At 35.8% G+C, this 26,808-nt stretch overlaps 1 protein-coding gene across 3 annotated transcripts in view; it reads right to left on the reverse strand.

Annotated features, from left to right (window-relative positions):
• Positions 1-26,808, reverse strand: part of LOC131972874 (suppressor of tumorigenicity 7 protein homolog) — a 97,302-nt gene that overhangs the window by 13,952 nt on the left and 56,542 nt on the right. For all 3 annotated transcript variants that reach the window (XM_059334649.1, XM_059334648.1, XM_059334646.1), the window contains 8 exons: positions 23,760-23,842; positions 17,048-17,207; positions 8,608-8,662; positions 5,720-5,835; positions 5,519-5,594; positions 1,632-1,786; positions 1,438-1,535; positions 178-292 (listed from right to left, as the gene is read on the reverse strand). In XM_059334649.1, coding sequence (XP_059190632.1) covers positions 178-292; positions 1,438-1,535; positions 1,632-1,786; positions 5,519-5,594; positions 5,720-5,835; positions 8,608-8,662; positions 17,048-17,207; positions 23,760-23,837 — 853 coding nt within the window. In that variant the 5' untranslated portion in view covers positions 23,838-23,842. The remainder of the gene's footprint in view (positions 1-177; positions 293-1,437; positions 1,536-1,631; positions 1,787-5,518; positions 5,595-5,719; positions 5,836-8,607; positions 8,663-17,047; positions 17,208-23,759; positions 23,843-26,808) is intronic.

A 26,808-nucleotide genomic window follows, 5' to 3' on the forward strand; every position in this document is an offset into this window, starting at 1 on the left:
ATTATATTTGTTCAAACAAATGTACCTTTAGTTGTACCAGGCATTAAAATGAACAAGATATTAGGAGAAACAAGGGTGGACTAAAAAAAAATCCATGACTGTATATCAACATCTTTGTGTTTTATTTCTATGTAAACATAAATGAATGAATTACAACTGAGTGTTTGGGTGCCTCACCGTCGTATTTGGCCAGAACGGCCTGGACGTCGGCGTAGTTCTGGAGCTCTAGTAACGACTCCAGCAGGTTCTCGTGGATGTTGAACATACTGAGGAGAGGGAACTCCTTCATTAACTGGAAAACACACAACTGTTGTTACATGTAATACCGGACAGGGGGCGACACATGCACAGTCAGCAGACAAGAGCTTTGGGTCATCATCATCATTATACAGTTACAGTAAGATTGGTATGTGAAGTCAATGATCAACATGTGTGGTGTTTTCTCCTGACACTGACAGTGTGTGTGTATGTACATGTATGTTTTATTTAAGGCAGGGATGGGCAACTTAAATGCTGGAGGGGGCCACAATATTTCATGGACACTACCACAGGGCCACATATAGGAGCGTGCACTAAACCAGATATGATGAAACTGCAATTTTAAATATGTTTACAGTGCAGTAACTTAACATATTTCATGCTAAAATGCATGTATAACAGTATAAATAGGAATACAAAACGTTTGAAGCATTAAACAATAACCACTTACTGTGATTTCTTTTTTTTTTAGTGCAAGAACAGCAGACCAACAATAATAGCAAGAAGTAATTTTGTGCATTTTTACACTGCACTTTTAAGATTTCATGCTCAAATGCATGTAGTTGTACTGAGGGCCACTTCAAGTGAGGGTGCGGACCGGATTCGGCCCCCGGGCCTCCAGTTGCCCATCCCTGGTCTAGGAAATTATTGGGAAACCCTTACGCAACTATGTCAAGAAATAGGAATGTTGCCAATATCATGATATGCATTTTTTTTTACTCACAAAAATAAAACAAAAATAAAATATACTGGCATAATCATGAACGATACGATATGACATACCCCTAATGTGTGAGTGTGTGTGTGTGTGTGAGTTCTTGTACTTCCTACATAGTGAGGACTACAACACGTTTTTATCCAACAGAGTGAGGACATTTTTGCAAAGTGAGGACATTTCGGCCGGTCCTCACTTCTTTAAAGGCTTTTTTGAGATTTCAGACTTTGTTTTAAGGGTTAAAGGTTACATGATGATGATAATTAACTGAAACTCTATTGTGTGGTTACAAAACTAACTAAAATTATAGTGAAAATGTCCTTCGTTTTCGTCTTTGTCAACTTTTTTCATACATAATGAAGATGGATAAGACAAAGGAAATAAAGCCAAAATGTACTGTTTACTGTGTGTGTGTGTGTGTGTGTGTGTGTGTGTGTGTGTTGACTGGCAGGCTGTGTACTTACATCTCTCATCATTTTAACTGCTTCTCGTGTCCGGCCAAGCTTTCTGGAGCACATGGCCAGTCTTCTCTTTATGTACACCAATACATTGGTGTCTCTTCCTGTTGGCGGCACACAAACACATAATAAAACACACATCCATCACTTTTATTGTCCGTATAATGACATTAGGTCAGTTTCCACCTGCTGGTACTCACTGTGCTGGGCTTCATACTGTGTACCGTGATGCTGGAGCTGCTGGCTGCGGCGGTAGCAGCCCTCTCCAGCTTTTAGCGCCTGTTTAAACAAACGTTCGGCCTCGATGATGGTGGTGGCTTCTTCCTCCGCCAGCAGGATGTACGCTGTCGCACAACTTCAGGAGGAGACGGAGAGAGAGAGGGAAAGGACACGTTAACCAGGGAATAACAAACTAACTTATTCTCACATCCTCCATGTGTGTGTGTGTATGTTCTTGTACTTCCTACATTGTGAGGACCGGAACATATTTTTATCCAACAGAGTGAGGACATTTTTGCAAAGTGAGGACATTTCGGCCGGTCCTCACTTCTTTAAAGGCTTTTTGGAGATTTCAGACTTTGTTTTAAGGGTTAAAGGTTACATGATAATGATAATTAACTGAAACTGTATTGTGTGGTTACAAAACTAACTAAAATTATAGTGAAAATGTCTTTCATTTTAGTCTTTGTCAACTTTTGTCATACATAATGAAGATGGATAAGGCAAAAGAAATAAAGGCAAATTTTTTTTTAATCTTTTAATCTCCTGCCCAACAAATACCCCATTACAAAAAACTATAACTAATGAATACTAAACTAAAACTAAAGCATTTCAAAAAATAAATACTAAACTAAAACTAGCAAACTCACTCTGAAAAATAATTAAATATACCGGTAATTGAATTTGAAAACAAAAATTCACAACCCTAATGAAAAATCCAAAACTATTATAACCTTGCAAGGGAATTCACTATTACAATGAGGGCCCTCACAAAGATAGAAGTACAAGAATGTGTGTGTTTGTGTGTGTTCTTGTACTTCCTACATTGTGAGGACCCGAACACATTTTTAACCAACAGAGTGAGGACATTTTTGCAAAGTGAGGACATTTCGGGTGGTCCTCACTTATTTAAAAAAAAAAAAAAAAAATACTAAACTAAAACTAGCAAACTCACTCTGAAAACTAATTAGAACTAACTGAATTTTGAAACTAAAAATCACAACAAAATTAAAACTAAAACTAATGAAAAATCCAAAACTATTATAATTTTGCAAGGGAATTCACTGTTCCAATGAGGGTCCTCACAAAGATAGAAGTACAAGAATGTGTGTGTGTGTGTGTGTGTGTGTGTGTTAACCAGGGAATAACAATCTAACTTATTCTCACATCCTCGTTCATTAATTTACCGACTCAATATGCTCTGTGTCTTGTTCGTGGCATCTCTGTGCTATAAGACGTCTTTTACGACTGGTGTATTTGTAAGCAGCATCTGACAGAGCGCTGATCAAAGACGTTTTCCTCTGAGTCAACCTGCTGTCACGGCCTCAATACGAGCTGAAAGCAACATACATTGCTCCCACAATTCCTCTGCGCTGCCTTTGTAGTCACAGATGCTCCAAAAATAAACCTACATGGCGATGAAAACAAGTTATCTTCCCTTATGAATGATGCAGCCACCCAGAGGGCCAATCAACACTCCCACAGACAAAACCTGCAGTTTCTGAGCTTTCACAAGTCTATTGAACTGCAATTATTATTATGTTGGAATGACGGATAAAAATAAAGGTTGTTGGGATCATTTTTTCCTAGAATGTTGTAGTTTAAAATAAGGATGTGACCCTCCTAACAGGCCACAATGTAAATCTGAAGGGTCAACACATAATGAGGAGTATAAATTAATAAAAGTATGTTCATTTTTTCTGGCTATTCTGTAAGGTTTTGCTTTTTTCCCCTGCAGAATTCAGAATTCAGGCATAAGATTTATCACAGTCTGATTAAACCCCTGAACCTTAAAACTGCTGACTGGTTTGAAAAGAAGTTGTTGTTTTTTTAATTGCTCAATTTATAACATTTATCATAGCCAGAAACTGTAAAAAACAGACTATTAAATTGTATTTTAAATTTATGATGGCCCTCGATTGAATCATGTGTGATTATTACTAAAGGAATATTTGTTTGGTCAAATATAATGATAACAACAAATATAGCTCATAATAGTTTAATTTAAGAGCTGATATCTAGACATTTAACATGGTTTTCTTGATAAAAACTAAAATCATTATCAACATGGAAAATGTCTAGATATCAGCTCTAAAATTAAACTCTTATGAGATCATGGTTTCCCCATACTTATATACAATAAATATTTAATAAACTTTATAAAAATAAATATACATTTGTTTAAAAATGTATAATTTAACAAAATATAATCAAACATAATGGTTTTTAACAATGTATAAAGAACAAAATCTAAATACAAATTTATGAGAAAAATTGTTAAATGTTACAGTAATGATAGAATTGCATTAAAATGTGTGTATTTTATTAAAATACATTTTGGTGATACCAGCTACCCTTGAGCATATTTAGGTGCTTGCCAAAGAAAAAAACAACAACAAAACGTTGTTTTTTTTATTTAAAAATGTGTTACAGTAATGAATTTTGCTCACAGTGTCTCTAAAAATGTCAGAAAATACCTTAATTTTTTAGAAATAGATTATAAATTCATATTAAACAGTGACTTTAGATTGTATATGTTATAAAGGGTCAAAGAAAATAAGTATTCAATGCTCTTGGATTTGTGCTATGAGCTGCTTCACTGCTTGGGACCTAAAGATGACGTGGTTTTATAATAAACCAGCAGAGAAAAACCTGGATGAAGTGGGGTGAAAAAAACTGCTGTTGCAGTGGCCTTGAATAAGTTAAAGTCAGAAACATTGGACCACTGCTGTTTAGTGATAAATGGATGTATTGAACTTGTTCGACAAGTCGTAGGTGGGAAAAGAAAACAAAAAATCTCTCTGTATTTTCTGGCTGAATAACATTTCTAAGAGGAAAATGAGCTATTGACAGAGGCTGTCATATGCTCCGAGGACTGCCTGATTGTTTTACTGGGTATCACCATAATGAGTCATTATCACGGCTACTGGCACAGATGATTTAACAGACAGATTTATTTTAATTGTACTTTTGCTGTCTTGCATTAACACCTTCCCTATTTGAAATGACAACCGACAGCTTGTCTCAAAGGAGAGAGTCGTAAAAAAAACAAGCCTGTTAACCCTCTGGAGTCTCCAAAAGCACCAAATCCAGACTTCTTCATGACATCCAGACTAGAAAACAAAGCAGCGTGGAGCCCTACTGTAAATTTACCTCTAAAGTTCTGGCTGTAAACTCCATGAGGCCAGTTTCAGTTTGATGATGATATACCAAGTAAAACTGGAGACAAGCTCAAATATATTTAGTATAAAATGATGGAACTGGATGGAACCCTCTTATATGTTAGATTTGAAACCTTTGTTCAGAATTCTTTATTGAGCATGATAGTGTTTTGAAAGTTAAATAAAAGATTCAAAATCAAATTTATGTTGGACTAAAGGACTAAAAAAACACAAAATGACCTAAAAAGACATGAAAAGGATTCAAAAATGGACAAAATAGTCCAAGACTCCATAGAGTTAAATATACATGTTTTTATGGGTCTTTTTTGTATACAGTTTCATTATATTTCAATTCTACCTTTTTATATGTTCATATTTGTATCCTATGTTTACATTTTCAAGTTCCAAAACAGTTCATTGAGCATATTTGTGGTTTTTATTGTAGTAAACAGTATAATTTCTCAACTTGGATTTCATGATTTTTGGGCTCAATACAGTAATAATATAGTAAGATAAAGTAGGTTAAAGTGAGAAAATAATTGTCAGATCATATAGGTGAAGAAAAAGTGGATACCAAATATGGGCATAGTAAACATTTTTTATGTGGTACATGAAGGGCAAAATCAAAAGTATTTAAAATAGGCTCAGACCCCAGAGGGTTAAACTGGAGACGGAGAGAAAAAGAGCACCAGAGGAAGTGAACTCACTCTTCCAGCTCCAGAGCTTCATGTGCTGCAGAGATGCGAGCCTGTGGGTTCCTCTCTCTCCACGCCTTCTGCATAACTGACACCAAACAAACACACACACACAAACAAACATATTTAAGATGTCAGAGGGGGTCAGATTACCACCTGTGCACAAAAACCAAACCAAGATGCTGTCCTGCATATATGCATGTGTTGTCTTACTTGCGTCAGCAGGCCGGAGGTGGTCTGAGTCACAGGTGAAGAAGGTTTGATGGTCTTGTGCCGACAAGTTCATATCATAGTATGTGAGCGGCTCTCGACCTGTTACCCACGTATATCTGGACACAGGGACAGAGACACACAGGGTCATCATCAGTGGTGGGAGAGGTATTCAGATCACTTACTTAAGTAAAAAGTACTACTGCCATACTGTGAAATGACTCCACTACAAGTGAAAGTCACTAAAAGTGAAAAGTATCAGCATGAAAATGTACTTAAAGTCAGGGTCCGTACACTTTAGCAGTGGTCAAATTCAAGCATTTTTCAAGGACTTTCAAGGTCTATTTTCAAGCTTTTCCAGTATCTTACACCTGTTGTAAGTTGCATGCTTTAGATGAGTTCTTACATACTAAAAGGGGGAGATTTTTTGTTTTACACTTTTGGGAGGAACGGTCTTCATTTCAGATAGGCTACTCATTATTTTTTACATTGAACATGTGATTATCTATAGTCTATAGATGGATATAGTCAGATTGCAAGAGAAACACAGTAAGAATTTCAAGCGTTTACAAGCACTTTATCCAAAATCCAAGCACTTTTTAAACCTTCAAAATACAACATTTTGCACCCGAATATCGATATAAAAAATAAATCGATATATTTTTAAATGTGATATGGAATCAGACAATATGTCAATATGTTTTAAAATTATTTCTTATATATAAATGCTGCCCTCACTAGGGTTTGTCACATTTAGTTAATTTGTAATGTTTGTAATTCCATTGTTTTAAAAATATATTTATTACAGAAAAAGATTGACCCATTTTATTTCATAGGCTATTTTTATTTATTTAAGATATATTTTTATTTAAATGTGCACTTTATGGAGCTTTGATTTAAAAAAAAAGGTACTCCTGTTGTTATACAGTATTTATGTTCAATAAAACTACTTGTCACATGTCATATTTGACTTTGACTGAACATTTGCTCTCCCTTTGCGATAAAAATATCAGAATATATATCGTATATCGATATTCAGCCTAAATATATCGGGATATGACTTTTGGTCCATATCGCCCAGCCCTATTATAGGCTTATAATGTCATTGCAACAGAAGATAACAGGGATCCAGACTAATTTGCTGGACAAAAGAACATGTAGAAGATAAAAATAAATAAATAAGGGCTTAATACTAAAAAACAGTGTGTGTGGTGAATAAATTAGGTTAAATATATGCTCGTGAGGGTATTATCTAGTGTGCCGACTATTTTTTCCGTCTCATCTGGGGCACGAGGAGACCTGACTATAATTACATTTATGTATTCCATTAAATTAATGTGTTGCTTCGATGTATATTTATGACGCATTTGACAACTTTAGCCTTCAGCTGCAACCCCAGCGGTGTGAAATGGAGTCAGGAGCAAGACATAAATAAATATAAAACATAACTCAGAGCTGTAATGAGGCTCAATTTCAGATCTTGTCAGTACAACAAGAACAAGACTTTAATGCTTCAATCCGATGATTAAGTCCAACAAGAATCTATATTATTATGTGTTTTCCCAAGACAAATTATTTCTTTACTTTGATCTCAGACATAACCTGCTCCAGAGCAGCTTAGATGTACTCGGTAAGAAGTGAACCACAGTAGCAGTGGTGGGTTTTCAACTTAAAAAACCCAGGATTGACCCTGAAGTTACCTCATTAACTCTAAATCCTGCTTCATAGTACAGAGCCCCCCGAGCTGATTTACTGACTCACATAACAGCAAGATGTTCAATATTGTTTGGATGACTGTAAATGAGTCAGGACTTAATGGCTTTTGACTACAATTGGCCAAAGTTAAGAGCTGCAGCTCAGCATGCGGGCTGATAGGTAGAGAAAATGATTGTAATTACAACATGAGGAAAGGAAAAAAGTGGAGGATGACTCAACAGGAGAAGCAGGAGGCATCAAAGAGAGAATAAAGGCAGCATGACAGAGGACTGAAAATGATGAGAGCAAATCAAAAGAAGAAGAAATCAGAGACAAAAAGGAGGAGGGAGGAGTTGAGGAATGGAAGGTATAAAATATATAAAACGCTAGACAGATAACAGAGCATTGGGTGAAAGAAAAGAGAAAGAAATAGTGTCTCAAACCAAGGTTATTAAAGTTAACGGAAATTAACAAAATAACAAAAACTAGGATTGAAAAAACATTTGTTAGCTGAAATAAAAATAAAAATGAGAGTTTTTGGAAAAAAAAACTGTATTTTCTGGTTACAAAACTAACTAAAACTAACTAAAATTATAGTGAAAATGTCCTTCGTTTTCGTCTTTGTCAACTTTTTTCATCCGTAAACCTTTTTGGTTGATATTAAATCCATTTTATCTATCTGGTTTTATGACTTAATTTAAACTTAAAAAAACGTATTGGGGCTGAAACGGATAAAACAAAGGAAATAAAGGAAAGATTTATTGTGACCTTATTGAATCTGAAACCCAACAAATACCCCACTAAAAAAAAACTAAAACTAATAAAAACTAATGTAAAACTGAACATTTTCCAAAAAATAAAAACTAATTAAAAAAATAAATAATCATTCGAAATACAATAGGGACCTCGCAGGTCGTTGCCTGCTCGGGCCCTAACTAGCAAACTCACTCTAAAAACTAATTAAAACTAACTGAATTTGAAAACAAAAATTGACAACGAAATTAAAACTAAAACGAACACTAAAACTAATAAAAACTCAACTAAAACTGAACATTTTCCAAAAATCCAAAACTATTATAACCTTGTCTCAAACACACATAAGGAAAATAAACAAAAAGAGAAAACAGAAACAGATGAGAGAGACCGGAGCTCCGGAGGGTTTTCAACATGCAGGTAGCTTTGTCGCCGTCACTCACCGATTATATTCTGCTCCACGAAATAAATTCAGCGGATTTCTCCATACTTTACATTCTGCAGGAGGGAGAGGGAGAGAGAACAACAGTGGTGATGAGCGTCAAGGGTAAAGTCGACACTGAGCCTGGCGGCACACTTCAAAGAGCTGGGCTGTGCGTCGTGGCAGCCGCCCTGCAGCTGCCTGACTGGCATCGACCTCTCTGAGAGCACAGCTGACAGCCAAAAGGTCTGAAAACTCCTCGGTGACCAAACATGCCTCTACCCAGCTCGCTCTGCTGTCAGCAAACAGCCTGTGTTTTGGCAAACAGATGAACTCACGATGCAGGATTTAACCATATGAGGTTTTGAAATGTTAATACTAAATATACTTTATAACAGGAGTCTCAAACTCAAAATACCTGGGGGCCGCTGGAGGCAGTATCAAAATGAGACAAAAAATACACAAAATTACCAATAAATACACAAAATTATCAAAAAGACACAAAATGACAGAAAAAAAACTAAATTACTTAACGAAATGACCCAAAAAGACCAAGAAAAAAGATACAAAATTACTAAAAAATACACAAAATTATCAAAAAGACACAAAATGACAGAAAAAAAACTAAATTACTTAACGAAATGACCCAAAAAGACCAAGAAAAAAGATACAAAATTACTAAAAAATACACAAAATTATTAAAAAGACACAAAATTATTTTAAAAAGACACAAAATTACCAAAAAAAGACACAAAATTATTAAAAAAAGACACACAATTATTAAAAAAAGACACAAAATTACCAAAAAAAGTAATTAAAGGGACCTTCCACACACAACACAGTAAAGTGCCATTCATATAAAACTCACATTAAACTTTCATATCAAAGTGGGGGCCACAAAATATCGTCACGAGGGCTGCAATTGGCTCGCGGGCCGCAAGTTTGAGACCCATCCTTGAAAGAATTTCTGAACAGACCAGTTTACTGGGAAGGGAAAAGCAGGATCCATTGTTTTTGGAGCGTGACTTTAATTCTGACTTAATGTCAAAATAACCTCTTTTATCCCAAATTTGTCTCTTGCAAGTCCCCAAACTTCATGGAAATGCAGTAAAAATATCTGACCGACAGTTATAAATAGTGGTCGACCAATATGGGTTTTTAAATGGCCTACGGCCGAGGGCAGAAAGGCAGCAGATGGCTGATATATTATACTGATATTGTTTGCATCTGATAAAATACAAAAGTTATATTTAATAACAAAGAGACACAAAATTCGGTTTGCTTAAGTAGCTCTGCACTCCGTCTGCAGTGCACCCATTTTAAATTTTAAAAAATGCATCAATTCAATAAATGTACACAGATAATCAAAAAGCTTAACAACTAATGGATGAAAAATAGTTTGTTGCACTTAACAGCAGCAATTACCAGCAGACAGCAGCAACTCCTTGTTTCTGAGACAGAATGAATATTTGCAAACTTTCATGAATTAAAAAAATAATATAAAAGTAAGTGCAGGGAGCCTTCCCTTTAGTTGGCTCGGGGAGATAGAAAATAGATATTTGGCCTTGTGAGTGCAGACACAGGCCAATACCAATGATACGATTCAATGCACGATGATATAAATACACAATTTGTTATGCAGAAAATCTTCCAATTTAAGAGGCTGCAGCCAGCGAATGTTTGGTGTTTTGTCTCATTAAATGATCAACTAATATCTTCAGCACAAGCCACTATCTTTAATTCTAACCACGGTCATGCTCCAATACAAAACGTTTTACTCTATAAAGAGCAGAAACACACTAAAACACTTTTCAGGAGACGTACTAAAGTAAACCAATAAAAATGAACAATGAATATCCACACATATAACAGATTTTAAAAAATGCACTCACTGCAAAGAACTGGTTACTATGGGGACTAAGATCATCACATGTGAATAAACTTTGGTTAATTGAATCCTCAAAGTCCCATCTTTGCAGTGATATCCAATTTATGTAAGTCCAAAACTGTTTGGGGACCCCAGTATGCAGAATTATTCACATCCAATAGGCATTTGCGTGCATGGTTCTTGCCACAAACTGCATGGGACTAGCATAAAGTGGGCATGTCTGTTAACTAGTGGGTCCCATACAATTAACTTTAACTCATTCATTCTAGTTTCATATGATCACTGTGAAATAATAAAATAAATATTTGGCCTTGTGAGTGCAGACACAGGCCAATACCAATGCTACGATTCAATGCACAATGACATAAATACAGAATTTGTTATGCAGAAAATCTTCCAATTTAAGAGGCTGCAGCCAGCGAATGTTTGGTGTTTTGGCTCATTAAATGATCAACTAAAAATTTCAGCAGAAGCTACTGTGATATCCAATTTTTGCAAGTCCAAAACTGTTTGGGGACCCCAGTATGCAGAATTATTCACATACAATAGGCATTTGCGTGCATGGTTCTTTCCACAAACTGCATGGGACTGGCATAAAGTGGGCATGTCTGTTAACTTGTAGGTCCCATACAATTCATTTTAATTAATTCATTCTAGTTTCATATGATCACTGTGACGTTAACCCTCTGGGGTCTGATATAACACGTAATATTTACTATACCCATGTTTGGTATTTGGTATTTTCTCAGCACACCTTCAACATGATCTGACAGTTGTTTTTTCACTTTAACCCACTTTATTAACACAATGAGCCCAAAAATGCACAAAAAACATGAAATCTGAAATAAAATTATACTATTTATGACAATAAAAACCAAAAATATGCTCAATGAACTGTTTCAGACCTGAAAAATGTAAACATAGGTTACAAATATGAACATATGAAGGTAAAATTCAAATATAATTAAACTATACATAAAAAAAATGACCATAAAAACTTGTTTATTTATAGGAACAGTGTTAGATAATTAGACCTCTTTTTTCCATTTTTACTAAATGCCACGCCTGCCTCGTCCCATCCTACTTTTACACTTGAATAAATATTTTTGTACTATATTAAAACGATCATATCTTTGGTTTTACATTACCTCGGAACGTCAAACAAAAAACTGGAGAAAGTTTCAAGTCTGTAATTTGGAGTGAAGTCGACAGCAGCGCTCCACGTGACCTCGTTTTTTTGTTAGGGCGTTTTTAAAAAAGCCACGTTATCATAGACTCCAGAGAAATAAACAAGCAGAATTAAAGAACAGCAGCATCCTCAAAGAGTTAAAATAATATAATGTAATATAATATAATAATATAAATAATGTTGAATAAGTCAAACAGTAAAATAAATATTTGGATTTATTGTGAGAGCAGACACAGGCCAATACCAATGATACGATTCACTTCACAATGATATAAATACAGAATTTGTTATGCAGAAAATCTTCCAATTTAAGAGGCCGGAGCAAGAGAATGTTTGTGTTTTGTCTCATTAAACAATCAACTAGTAATTTCAGCAGATGCCACTGTGTTTTAATCTAACCATGGTAATGCTCCAATAAAAAATGTTTTACTCTATAAAGAGCAGAAACACACTAAAACACTTTTCAGGAGAAATACTAAAACCCACCAATAAAAATGAAGCCTGGTTTCATGGAGACATTAATTCAGCCCCTATTAGATACATAATGAATTCATGCTGTATTAAATAAACTCTTTCATTTCAAGTGCAGTTTCTTAACTTCTCAATCAAGTGACTTCACTTAAACTGTCTGAGACTTCTGCTGGAACAAAGGAAAACAACATGCTGCACCATGAAACTGTGATTTCAATGGAGGGATTTACACAGAGTAGATTATTAGCCAGAAAACTAAGGATTAGTACAGTCGAAATAATTAGACTGCCTTTCTTCTCTCAATCACGGCTTGTTGCTTTAATACGGCACACATAATCCTATTTAATTCTAAAGTTGTTTGGCTGAAAACAAAAGCGGGCTGAGTCACGCCTCCACAAACACTTCAACAACAGGAGCCTCGGAGGAAACTTGCAGAGATTAAGCTGTTGAGATGGGGGTTATATGTGATTACTATTTGAACTTTAACTTTCATTGCAACTTTGTTAATATTATGATTTATCACGTAGATCAGGGGTCTCAAACTCAAATTACCTGGGGGCTGCTGGAGGCAGTATCAAAAGGACCAAAAAAAGAATCAAAATAACTAAAAAAAGACACAATATGAGAAAAAAAACAGTAAATTACTTTTTAAAAGACACAAAATGACCAGAAGATACACAGAATTACCAAAAAAGACACAAAGTTATAAAAAAAAGACACAAAATGACAGAAAAAAGACACAAAATGACAGAAAAAAAACTAAATTACTTAAAAAAAAGAAACAAAATGACCAAAAAAGACACAGAATTACCAAAAAGACACAAAGTTATAAAAAAAGAAACAAAATGACCAAAAAAGATACAAAATTATTTTAAAAAACCACAGAATTACCAAAAAAGACACAAAATTATTTAAAAAAAAAGACAAAACTATAATTTTTTAAAAAAGACAAAATTACCAAAAAAACGACACAAAATTACCAAAAAAAAGTAATTCCACAAAAAACCTTCCACACACAAAACTTAAAGTGCCATTCATATAAAACTCACATTAAACTTTCATATCAAGGTGGGGGCCACAAAATATCGTCACGAGGGCCGCAATTGGCCTGCGGGCCACGGGTTTGAGACCCCTGCTGAAGATCAGACTGAGCCACTTAACGTATGCAGCACTATGGATGCATGTATCGGATAAGTGTCTTCCTCTGTTATCCACAAAGGAACCAAAGGAATTATTCAGCACAAAGACATTTCCTGTTGTGTAATGAATGAATATCCACGGGGGGACAAATACACATATGAAGGATTAACCACGATCAAAGCATCGCTGATGGAAAACGGAAGCCAAGAAGCAACGGAGCAACGGAGCAACGGAGCACGGCTCTCTGACTGACTGAGGAGGAAACTGCTGGGCAGACTTGAATTTTTTAAGATCTCCTGTCCTGAAGTTCAACAAGTCCACTGTCAGTGTCACTCAGCAGGTCTTTTTTAGACACTAAATCTCTTCTTAACCCACCCCGGAGCTTTCAGACCACCACCTAAACCAAAGAAAGATGCTGTGATTTGGTTTCTGTGTATTTTGGTATTTGTGGAACTTTTGCCATTTTGGAAATTTCTGCAAGAACTGCATTTTTTTGGCGAGTAAATGGCGAGGACTCCTTTTTTGTTAACTGCTAAGAAACCCTTTTACTGTCAGTATACATAGGAAACATCCTCTGAATGCTCCAGGTCAGGGATGGGCAACTGGAGGCCCGGGGGCCGCATACGGCCCGCACCCTCACTTGAAGTGGCCCTCAGTACAACTACATGCATTTGAGCATGAAATCTTAAAAGTGCAGTGTAAAAATGCACAAAATGACTTCTTGCAATTAATGTTGGTCTGCTGTTCTTGCACTGATAAAAAAGAAATCACAGTAAGTGGTTATTTTTTGTTTGCTTCAAACCTTTTGTATTCCTATTTATACTGTTATACATGCATTTGAGCATGAAATATGTTAAGTTACTGCACTGGAAACATATTTTAAATTGCAGTTTCATCATATCTGGTTAAGTGCACGGTCCTACATAGTGTCCATGAAAAATTGTGGCCCTCTCCAGCATTTAAGTTGCCCATCCCTGCTCTAGGTCTCTAGTTTGTTGTTTCATGGGGCTGTGATTATCCCAGAGGTCACAGCAGCTCATTATATACAGGTGCATCTCATTAAATTAGAATATTGTAGAAAAGTTTATTTATGTCAGTAATTCAATTCAAAACTTGAAAAAAAAAAACACATTACATAGATCCATTAGACACAGAATGAAACATTTCATGTCTTAATTTATTTAATTTCTTCTAATTATAATGATTATGGCTTACATTCAATGAAGACCTAAAATTCAGTGTGTCAAAACAATTTGAATATTACAAAAGACCAATTTTAAAAAGTATGTTTAATATGGAATTGTTGGCTTCTACAAAGTATGACCATCTATATGACTCAATACTTGGTTGGAGCTGTTTGACTTGAACTACTGGAAATAGACTTTTCCATTAGTCAGCCTCTAAAAGACAGAAAGTTTTCTAAGGACAGCATCATCCTGAAGAAGTTGAAGAGGTAAATAACGTTCAGCCTATATTTTAACCCTCTGGAGTCCATCTATTTATTGAAAATACATGTTTTATTTACAGTAATAACTTTATTTATATATGATATGTAGACAAGCTGAGAAAGCCAGTTGAAAGTGCATTAATAGGAGCTTTCACAGTGTGACATTTATGTTTCTAGACCATTTTTAAAATGTGAATTTTCTTTCTAAAATGACAACTATTACTATTTTTAATTTACATGCAAATAGACTGTTTTGTTGTTTTATTGTTTATTATTTTTTCTGCTGATTTTGTGTATATAAATGGTAAAAAAAAAAAAAAAAAAAAGGTACATTTCCAAAGACACCTGTGTCTTTTGTTTGTATTTTGGGTTCCTGGCAGCTTTATACTTTGTTAATTAAAATAAAATGAAAAAACCGACTGATAGCCAAGTTTGTGTGGAGAAAAAGGAGCCATGCATGTGATGTAAGGACAGACTGAAAGATGCTAAACAGAGACAGAAATTAATGCATAGGAAGTTGACAAATCTGAACAAAAATCTCCTGGACTTCAGAGGTTTAAAGACGTACTAAAACTGTATGTTTGGGAAAGTATGCACTTAATATACAGCGTAAAAGCTGCAAACTTGTTTCAGAGTGTGCCGAAACAAACACAATTGCAGTGTTCTTTAGCTTGTACAAATTAGTTTTAGTCTGTAAAACTGCAGCAGCAGCAGGGAAAGTGATGTGTCATCTAGAGACAGATCCTGGACCTGCTCCATTAACAGTTGGAATAGCGCAACCACTAATAAGATACGGATATATTTTCGGGTTCACTGCTGGAAGCTACACATTCAAACATATCTGGATGGTGTATGTCAAATAATGAGCCCTGGCAGGCGGTTTCTAATTAAGTGTCAATGCAGCTGCAGAAAGTGTCACAGGATGACAGGTATTGTAATTTAGTGGAAAATAGCAGTCTGTAGCAGCATCTGTAGCAGCAAAATGATTTTGACAGCAATTCTATATAAAAAAAACAATATAAGTAAAAACAAATGTGAAAGCCTCTCCCAAAACTACACAATGAAATCAATGCTTTCATTGCCTTCAGCGGGCCAGTGGGGTTTGCTGCAGTCCAGCAGAAAAATTGCTTTGACATTTTACAACATTTTGGCTGTTTAGTTCTCCTTTTTGAAGTTAACACAGCAGAACCGAGCTGAAAGGCTCTGTGTTACTGCAACAGTGACCTGCAAAAAAGGAACGAGATCCAGAGCGGAACAAGCTAAAGTGAGCTGGGACTGGGAGCCGGCCCTTTGAAGCAGTTAGATAGATAGATCGTAATGATGATGACCACCATAACATTTCAGGCATCCATTTCCCTGTTCGTGTTGTTCTTGCGTTTGCCACATTTTTATTGTTGTTTGAAAAACAAGTCAATAAAAAAGGAGCAAAGTAAACAGCAGCAACAGAACATTTGTCATGCTCCAGATTCTGGATATCGTGGATTAACCCATTTAGGCCCAAAACGGCAGGAAAAAATGCCTGTAAAACCTCTGTGCGATTTTAAAATATTCCCCTAAAACCTGAAGTTTTTAGTCGTCTTCCGCCATTTAAATTCTGGAAAAGTCCCATGTTGCATTGCGACACTCCCATGTGTATTCTCATTTTGTGTCGTTTCATGTCTTTTTTTGTCATTTTGTGTCTTTTTTTTGTCATTTTGTGTCTTTTTGTGTCTTTTTTTTAGTCATTTTGTGTCTTTTTTTAGTCATTTTGTCTTTTTTGGTCATTTTGTCTTTTTTGGTCATTTTGTGTCTTTTTTTGGTGATGATTTCAAAGTTCTGGAAAAGTCCCATGTTGCATTGCGACACTCCCATATGTATTCTCATTTTGTGTCTTTTCATGTCTTTTTTGGTCATTTTGTGTCTTTTTTTAAGTCATTTTGTGTCTTTTTTTTTTTGTCATTTTGTGTCTTTTTTGGTCATTTTGTCTCTTTTTTTGGTGATGATTTCAGTTCTGGAAAAGTCCCATGTTGCATTGCGACACTCCCACATGTATTCTGATGCATTTCATTGGCCAAGAGACTGAAAATAGGTGGAAAAAACTACAAATACTACAAAACGACGTATCAGCTTTCCCAGCTTAAATGGGTTAACTGTCATCACCTGGTAGAATTTGAGGCAAACTTGTGTGCATATTAACATGTTTTTATGACTTGAGCAGTGGGGAATGTTCACCATGACAACCAACAACAAAACAGAGCTGTGTTTCTAATACACCGCCATGATGCAGCTGGTAATAAACTCAGGCTCTGTGCTCTTATGTCTGTGTGGATGTTTCTCTCAGCTCTTACCGGACACACTTTGTCGATTGGAATCTGCCTCTCCGTTACTGGTGTTGGAGTTGCTGGGGGAGCTGCTGTCCACTCCGCCCAGCAGGGGGCGCAGGTGGCTCACAGACACCTGCTCTATGAAGGAGGTCCCATATTTCCTGAAATACCACCACTCAAATATCTAAAAGAGGAGAGGAGAGAGAGAGAGGGAACGAATCTTTAATAGAACATATTCAGCGTCATCTGAACGTCATTGATGAGTTTAACCCTTTGATGCTCAACATATAAACACCTTCTAATGCACAACATGGGTCAAAAATGACCTGGATTCATTTCCTGTTATTTCATGCTGGTTGTGTTTAAATATCTTTTTTTTTTTATTACAACAAATCATTATATCCATTTTTCCTTTCATACTTTATGAAGTAAAATAGTTTTTGTATTATTACATCAAGTTTACACACATGGGTCAAAAATGACCTTGTGCATTAGAAGCGTAGTGGTACAAAAAGTGATACACTAAATTAATAATTTGAGTATATGTGGAACTATGTTTGTCTTATTTTAAGGTTTAACTTTAAAAGAGTTGTTAGAACCACCAGATTACATTGGAAAAATCACATATTTTAACATTTGAGACTTATTAGAGCCACCAAATAATAATTTCCATTGGAAAAACACCAATGTAACAAAATATTTGTGTCTTCTTTGGCAGGTTTTAAATTGGTGACAACATATAAGCACCTTCTAATGCACAACATGGGTCAAAAATGACCTTGTGCATTAGCAGCGTAGGGATAAAAAAAGTTTTATTCAAAAAGTAAGAAATGAAAACAAAAAATTAGGATGTATGATGATCAAAAACAAGTTATTTTAGAAAAACCTGCAATACTGAATGATGAAATTAATGTATTGCAAAGATATAGAATATAAAAACTCAGTCGGGTCACTTTAGACCCATGTTGTGCATCAAAGGGTTAAGATGTATAGAGATACCCCATACTACTACGTTGTTTTAATATGCATTTTACAGTTTTAGAGGTTCAGGGACCAGTGACATCATAAACTAAAAACTCCCTAGCTCCCATGAGCGTAGGCTTACAGGTCTGTAATTTATTTTATTTTACAGATAATAAGATGTAGAAGTTATGTGGTGATTTGCAAAGTTCTGGCATAATAAATGTCCTAGATTTTGTAACTAAAATATGACCAATTGTAAACAACAACCCAAAACCTTTTTTTGAGCAGCGTTGATGTAGTTTACAACCCCATTTAAAAAAAAAAAACATGGGACACGGTATAAATAAAAACAGAATGCTTCAAATTCAGAATATACAGTAGTGTTCAAAAATAATAGCAGTCCAATGTGACTAACCAGATGAATCCAGGCTTTTAGTATATTTTTTATTGCTACATGGCAAACAAGGTACCAGTAGGTGCAGTAGATTCTCAGAAAACCAACAAGACCCAGCATTCATGATATTCACGCTCTTAAGGCTGTGCAATTGGGCAATTAGTTGAAAGGGGTGTTTTAAAAAAATAGCAGTACAACCTGGATTAATCTGGTTAGTCACATTGGACTGCTATTATTTTGAACACTACTGTATACATACAACAACACAGGTTTATGAGGTTGTTGAGTTTTCAATTGAATATATATGTCACAAAGGTTTAGCAATCATCACATTCCCTTTTATTTCTGCTTCCGACAATGTTGAAACTTGTCTGTTCTTTTCTTGTCTTTTTTTGGAATTGGGGTTATATGAAACTATAAGATGACACCTTTGAAATGAAGCCTCAGAAATGCATTTTTAACCTAAAGTTATTCTGTTTTAAGCTGTTCTCTTTGTGTAAAGAGTGGGTGTTTAAAGGTCATCTGATTGGCTGCAACTCGACTAAAAACAGTGGTGGAAAATATGAAAGAGTCAGCCAGTCAGATGTTCCACATGAAGCAGCATACACATAGAAAAGACAATTACTGGCGAGTACACAGTTCAGAAAAATACCTTGTCAGCTCAATAACTTGTGTTGTGCTCGGCTGGAGGCGATTCCCCATCTGCTTTTAACACCATCTTTATGATTTAATCAGAATGTGAACTAAAGTGCTCCAGTGATTAACCCTGTCTGCATCAGTGGGTGTCAGCCAACCTCGTGCTGCTGAAGGGCCAACAGGGTTCTGCTGCACAATCTCACCAATTATCACCTCAAACCAGAGACGAGCCAATCAGTGAAACCTGCTGGTTGTTTAGACTAGTAGTTCCCAACTTTTTTCTTGAGGGACCCACATTTTTACCATTGTAAACTTTACATTTATATGCTAAATGGCTTACTTTTGAATAAAGAAGACATTCAAAGTTGCATAAAGATTTAAGATTATTAAATCGAGAAATATTAATTTAAGAAATCTTGTCAAGTGAAATTATCTGTCCATGCAGCCAGACCATTCCCCTCAGATTTAGTGTTTTTATCTGGTTTTTGGACTCACCTTTATTGCAGTGTGAAAAAATACTAGACCTGTTATAGATTTACATTATCAAAAATAAACCAAATAAACCTTTTTTTTTTCATTTTAATCAAGACTTTTTCAACCTGATATTTTAACCAGATTTTGAAAACTTTGATTTATACAGTCATGGACACAATTATTAGACCCTTGTTTTCTTCAATTAATTGCTCACTTTAAAGCCTGGTTTAATTACTTACTGTGAAAAAAAGCATTTGACATGCAAACTTGCAGGAAGCCTTGCCATGTATTGTGAGCTTGTAGATTGGCTTTTTTCTAATTTATTGGTATAAATGTATATATTTTACCTATTAGATATATTATATTATGGGCACGTCCAACTGGTAGGAGGCCCCGGGGAAGACCCAGAACACGGTGGAGGGATTATATCTCTCTCCTGGCCTGGGAACGCCTCGGGGTCCCCCAGGTGGAGCTGGACGTTGTGGCTGGGGAGAGGGACGTCTGGACTGCCCTGCTTAGCCTGCTGCCCCCGCTACCCGGCCCCGGATAAGCGGAAGAAAATGGATGGATGGATGGATGGATGGAGATATATTATATCGGGCCCCCCGGTTGGGAATCACTGGTTTAGACTGAAGGTCTGCAGACTGTCGGGTCACAATTTCAAATGTCTAAGAACAACTCGGATCGGGTCGTGCATCAATCTGCATGTTAAAGTGTCCCTGAGCAAAACAATGAAGTTCCTGGAGAGTGAGTCAGTGGCGTGCAGGCCAGCTCCGCTGTCATCACAACGTGTTTGGGTGAACTGTAAAACGTTTGTTGTGCTCTTAGGTTAAAAGCACTGTATACTGTAAGTGCACTCCATTAACTTTCTGTCCTGCCCCATACTGGGTCTGAGCATCACTCTGCTTTAAACAAATGTGTACACACTAGTTTCAAACACAACATCAGCTTACTGAAAAATACAACCCTTTGACAAAATGTCAAGGCTGCAGGTTTGATTCTGGGCCAGCTGCAGACTCTTAAGAACATCAAGAAATTGTTTTTATATCCTTAGAAATTACTGTCAAGTTGCCTTTAAGCAAGGCACACAGACCTACTCTGGTGGAGCAGTTTGGGGGCAAACAGCAGAGGACTGTGACTGAAATATTAAAGGCACAGTATGTAATTTTCTGCCACTAGGGGTCTCTCCATGAAAAGAATAACAAAAGACAGAGTTTTGTTGTCATTACTGTCAGTTTCTCCCAGTTAGGATTCCTTGAGAGTTCACTGAGAGCAGAATTATCTGCAGAGATCTCCTCCTCTCCAAAACAAGTAATTAAAACTTGTAAAAACACTGAATAAAACAGTTTGACATTAATGACAAAGACGCCCCGGAGAGGCTGTGAGCCGAGCTGCAACTAATGTTTGCTGAGCTTGTTTCTCTGATAACTTAAGATCCGGAAAATCCTTCATTGGGTTCAAATGTATAGTTTTTAGGGTTGTCAAAAGTATCGATACTCAAAAAAGTATTGATACTAAAACGTTGTATCCGGATACGATACTCATTTTCAAAAGTATTGATTGTTATTTATTGTTTTTATTGTTATTGTTTATTGTATTTATTTATTTTTTGCACTACCTCAGACCTGAAGCTTGTTATCATAGTTGCAGTTTCTTTTTGCACAACTGTTTTTTTATCATAAATATTTAACCTGTGGTTCTGTTCATTTTTACATGTTGCATTTTTCTTGTTAATAAAAAATATTTCTGTTAAATTTTGAGGTCTTTGTTTTTATCCTTGTGGTATCGAAAATGGTATCGAGTATCGAATATTTTCCTGAGTATCGGTATCGAGTTGAACATTTTTGCATCGTGACAACCCTAATAGTTTTTATTGCATAAAGCAGCATAAAAGGACCATTGACAGACGAGTAAGTAAAACAAACTGCTACATTGATTAAAATGACAGATTTCTCAAGTTTTTAAATTTGTTGGGAACATTTTGGATACAGCTAGTAAACAACTCAACAAAATGTTACGTAAGTCTCGTCATTTTTAGACATTTGAATGCAGATAAGTGACATAATAATATTTGGAAAAATGATGACGTAAGTGTTAAAATATATAGTTCAACATAACTAAGATTTTAAATAAAGTATATTGCATAAAGCTGCAAAAAATGTAATTCTTAACAGATTCTGGCAGAAAACCACAACGCTGACGCATGCACAAAGTGGATACAACACCATTTGACAGGCGAGTGAGTGAAACAAACCGCTACATTGATTAAAATTAAAGATTTCTCAAGTTTTTAAATTTGTTGGGAACATTTGGGAAACAGCTTGTAAACAACTCAACAAAATATAAAATAAGTCTTGTCATTTTTTAAGACATTTGAATGCAGACAAGTGACACAATAATATTTGGAAAAATGACGACGTAAGTGTTTGAAAATAAACTATACAAGACTGATTCATGATTACAGTTTTAGTGGATGCATGTGTGAAAAACATTCAGAATACTGATGAGAGCTAGAGTATTTTACTAAGTGTGCAGACGGCCATCTGGCAGAGCTGTTACACTGTCGGCCTTTGCTTGAGGGAGGAAGTGATATTTGATGGGTTATCTAGAACTCTTCAGTGGAAACTCACCTAATTGGGACATAAACATCTATCCCAATTACAGAGAAAATGACCAGTTCTGCTCCAACGAAACCAACTGGCTTCCACGTTTCTTAACCATCTCACAGAGCATGTGCAGAGCTCAACACCTTTCCTAAGCAGCCTACACGTGTTGGCCAAAAGCCCACAGGGAGAAGAGAGTGAGTTAATTAAGAGAGGAGCTATTTTAAAATACAGACCAACCACTGTTGCACAGTTGGCTGTCTCTGTGAGCAACTTGAAAGAGAGATAAAATACCTGCATAAGTAGGAAAAGCCTAGCCAACAGTTTCATTATATTGCTGCCCTGCTTTCGTGATATTTGTCACATCTTTACTCTATTTATTTTTGATGTGCACCAAAACATTTTTGCACAATTTGCCTTCTCCAGAGAGGCTGAGGGAAAGCTGCAGTGACAGTCACCAGTTAGCTTCTGCTGCTGCTGCAATCAAATTAAATGAGTTTTTAATGCACAGAAATGGAGCGCTCTATTAATATTATTATCCACATCAGACAGAAAACCATCCCAGTGTGTTCTCAGTCGTCTGAGAAGCTCTGAGAGTGAGTTGCATGTTATAGACTGGCAGTGCCGGAGGCGGCTGTTTCTGCAGCTCGTCTTATGAAGCACCAAATGAGTATAGATTTCCTCTCTCTTCTGCTCCTCCTGGCCTCTGAACCTGTGATTATAGTCCTAACAAATTACATCCCGGGCTCATAAAGTCACCTAGGGAGACACCTCTGAAAATTAATTTTCTCTTTTTAACGTTATGAATGAGAGTGTCAAGTAAGAGTGCACAGTCATCAACCTTAACGTGTGATTTTTAGCTGATGCACCAGGACAATGTGCATTGAGGATACCAGCAGGAGGCTTAGTGTAGTCATGGTTAATAGCTGAAAGTCACACCCATTATACTTAAAGTGCATCAAAGAAACGTTATTCGCATCGAGGGATATCTGTGCTTTGTGAGAAAATGTCACTTTTCCTGATGTATTGCCTCTAAAATGACACGAGAGTAGGGGTGGGCGATATGGCCCTAAAAGAATATCATGATATTGCAGGCTATTTTTGCGATAACGATATTCTTGATGATATTAGGAAATACTTAAAAATATATAGAAAATATGATTTTTTTTTTAGTCTGTATAACTAATTAAAAATCTAAAGTGCAAATCTCAACAGTTGCCAAATACAAAAAAAAATACTCTCGACTAATAATAAAAAACAACAATTTAGGGGTTTCCGGGGGCATATTTTAATGCGATACAAAAATTTTTACTCTTGACTCTTGAGTATGAGCAAATAATAGAAATAACCATTTAGGGGTTCCGGGGGCATATTTTAATGACATTTTGTTAAGGAGAATAAAGGTTCTTGTATGTTTTATTTAAGGCATCTTATTTTGACAGTCTTCTTGTCAATTCTGTGGTGGATTCTCGAAACACACTGTGCTCTTATTTTGAAAGCTGCATGTGTTTAGCGACAGGGAGTAAGTAGCTTTTTGTGATTAAAACAACTTTAACCACTACATCAAGAAGTAAGAACATTGCCAATATTATGATATGCATTTTTTTTAACCATAAAAAAAAAATACAGATATTATTGTGAATATATGGCATGCAGCATTTCTTACCAATATGAGTCCTGATATGAGGGAGGAAGTGCCCGTCAGAGCCACGTAAAACTTGGGCGTCAGGGTGTTGAGAAACATGCTTACTGTAGAGGAGACACAAAAAGAAGAAAAGAGGTTAGAGCTCGCCATTAGATACTACAAAATCTCTCGTCTACACCAAAGGAGGAGAAGATATTTGTAGAATCAAATGCTGCATGTCGATATGAAAACTAGGTTACACTCACACGAGTAAAGGCTGCGAGTGTAACATCAAAGAGACTAAGAAGATTCAAGGACGTTTGTGATTTCAGGACATGAAACGTTTCATGCTAAAACACTACATCCACATGCAGCGTTTGGCATTTCCCAGAGAGCCTCGCTGCTCAGACGTGAAATTACCCAACACCAGGGGAGCAGGGCAAGCCTTACTACAGAGTGACGACACGCTGAGGGTAGAACACCAGGGAGGGTGATTCACATGCAACTGGCAACATTTTTGCCGTGCAAATACGACTTTCAGCGTGTCTTCTGTTTTTTTTTGGTCATTCTGTCGTCTCATTTTGTGTCTTTTTTGGTAATTTTGTGTCTTATTTTTAGTCATTTTGTGTCATTTTTTAGTCAAGCATCATCTAGATCATGGGTCTCAAACTCGCGGCCCTCGTGACGATATTTTGTGGCCCTCACCTTGATATGAAAGTTTAATGTGAGTTTTATATGAATGGCACTTTACTGTGTTGTGTGTGGAAGGTCCCTTTATTGCGCAAGCTGGAGCTTTGTTTCACTTGTTTCTATGACGACATTAACAAAAAGAAAGGCAGCTGCTACAGGAGCGTTTATTATCTGCCGTGTTGTAATTTTGTGTCTTTTTTTGGTAATTTTGTGTCTTTTTTTAAATAATTTTGTGTCTTTTTTAGTAATTTTGTGTATTTACCGGTTAATTTTGTGTCTTTTTTAAGTAATTTAGTGTTTTTTCAGTCATTTTGTGTCTTTTTTTTAGTAATTTTGTGTCTTTTTTTAGTAATTTTGTGTCTTTTTTTTAGTAATTTTGTGTCTTTTTTTGGTCATTTTGTGTCTTTTTCTGATAATTTTGTGTCTTTTTTTTGTACTTTTGTGTCTTTTTTTTGGTCATTTTATGTCTTTTTTAAAGTAATTTAGTTATTTTCTGTCATTTTGTGTCTTTTTTTTTAGTCATTTTGTGTCTTTTTGGGTCATTTTGTTTCTTAAGTAATTTAGTTTTGTTCTGTCATTTTGTGTCTTTTTTTGGTAATTGTGTCTTTTTCTGATAATTTTGTCTTTTTTTAGTAATTTTGTGTATTTTTTTTGGTCATTTTATGTCTTTTTTAAAGTAATTTAGTTATTTTCTGTCATTTTGTGTCTTTTTTTTTAGTCATTTTGGGTCTTTTTTTGGTCATTTTGATACTGCCTCCAGCAGCCCCCAGGTAATTTGAGTTTGAGACCCCTGATCTAGATGGTGTCTAAATGGCAGCAAAGAGGCTGATAGAGTAGAAACAGTTGTCCATTAAGCAGCATTTGACTGAATATGAGGCTGATAATTAATTTCCTGAGCCAACGTATTAGTGTGAGTTGAGCAAACAGCCTTGAACCCCTTGAACCTACTGCAAGATACACACTCACTACTACTACTACTACTCCAATCAGAAAAAGCAAGTCTCATCAGTATCACCAGCAACTATAAAATGTGATAGATGTCAGAATCCACTAGAAAAAAATGCAGTGAAGTATCAAGATTTAAATTAACAAAACAAAAACATTACATTCCAAATGCCATGGCAGCTCTCGTCATCACCCTTCAATCCCTTGACATTTAAGTCAGGTCTCTATACAATTTTCTTTTTCCTCGTGCCAGTTATATCAGGCCCTGTGAACTGGAAAATTACAGCTCCGATTCAATGATCCATATTAATCAAGTATTTCAGTACAGAACTGATCCATGCTCCTCTTTACTCTATGGAGTCTTATAGGGCTATTTTGGCCATTTTTTAATCCTTTTCATGTCTTTTCGTGTCTTTGTAAGACATTTTGTGTCTTTTGGTGTCTTTTTTGTGTCTTTTTTTGGTCATTTTGTGTCTGTTGTTGTGTCTTTTTTAGTTATTTTGTGTCATTTTTTGTCATTTGGTGTCTTCTGTGGGGTTTTTTTTGTCATTCTGTCTTCTCATTTTGTGTCTTTTTTGGTCATTTTGTGTCTTTTTTTAGTCATCTTGTGTCTTTTTTGGTCATTTTGTGTCTTCTGTGTTTTTTTTGGTCATTCTGTTGTCTCATTTTGTGTCTTTTTTGGTCATTTTGTGTCTTTTTTTAGTCATTTTGTGTCATTTTGTGTCTTTTTTTAGTCATTTTGTGTCTATTTTAGTCATTTTGTGTGTTTTTTGGTCATTTTGTGTCGTTTTTTTGGTCTTTTTGTGTCTTTTTTGTCCTTTAGTCCAACATAAAATGCTATTTTGAATCTTTTTTTTTACTTTCAAAACACTATCATGCTCAATAAAGAATTTTAAATGTTGCAAATGTGAACAAAGGTGTCAAATCTAACATATAAGAGGGTTACATCCAGTTCTATCATTTGATACTAAATATATTTGAGCTTGTCTCCAGTTTTACTTGGTATATCATCATCAAACTGAAACTGGCCTCATGGAGTTTACAGCCAGAACTTTAGAGGTAAATTTACAGTAGGGCTCCACGCTGCTTTGTTTTCTAGTCTGGATGTCATGAAGAACTACTCTATCATCAGTATTAGAGGGTTGTGTATTTATAGTTTATGATTATTTGGATGCTTTCCTGCTCTTCTGTGCATTTAGAGTTAATATTGGAAGTTGGTTTGCTGCCCTGCATGTTGGAAGGAATGAGTGTGACTAACTTGTTTTAGCTGTAATACTTGTGATATTATTATGCCTGCAGGATGAAGCAACAAAACAGTGTCACAGAGTCCTCCTCTGCCATCTGTTTTCACTTTATTTGTGTTTTCAATTTCACAAACTTCTCCCCGAGAAAAAAAAAAAAAAAAAGCAGCACTGATTACAAAAGTGACGGATGATATTTGGCGCTGTGACCTTTC

Source organism: Centropristis striata, chromosome 6 (assembly GCF_030273125.1).
Source record: "Centropristis striata isolate RG_2023a ecotype Rhode Island chromosome 6, C.striata_1.0, whole genome shotgun sequence".
NCBI lineage: Eukaryota > Metazoa > Chordata > Actinopteri > Perciformes > Serranidae > Centropristis > Centropristis striata.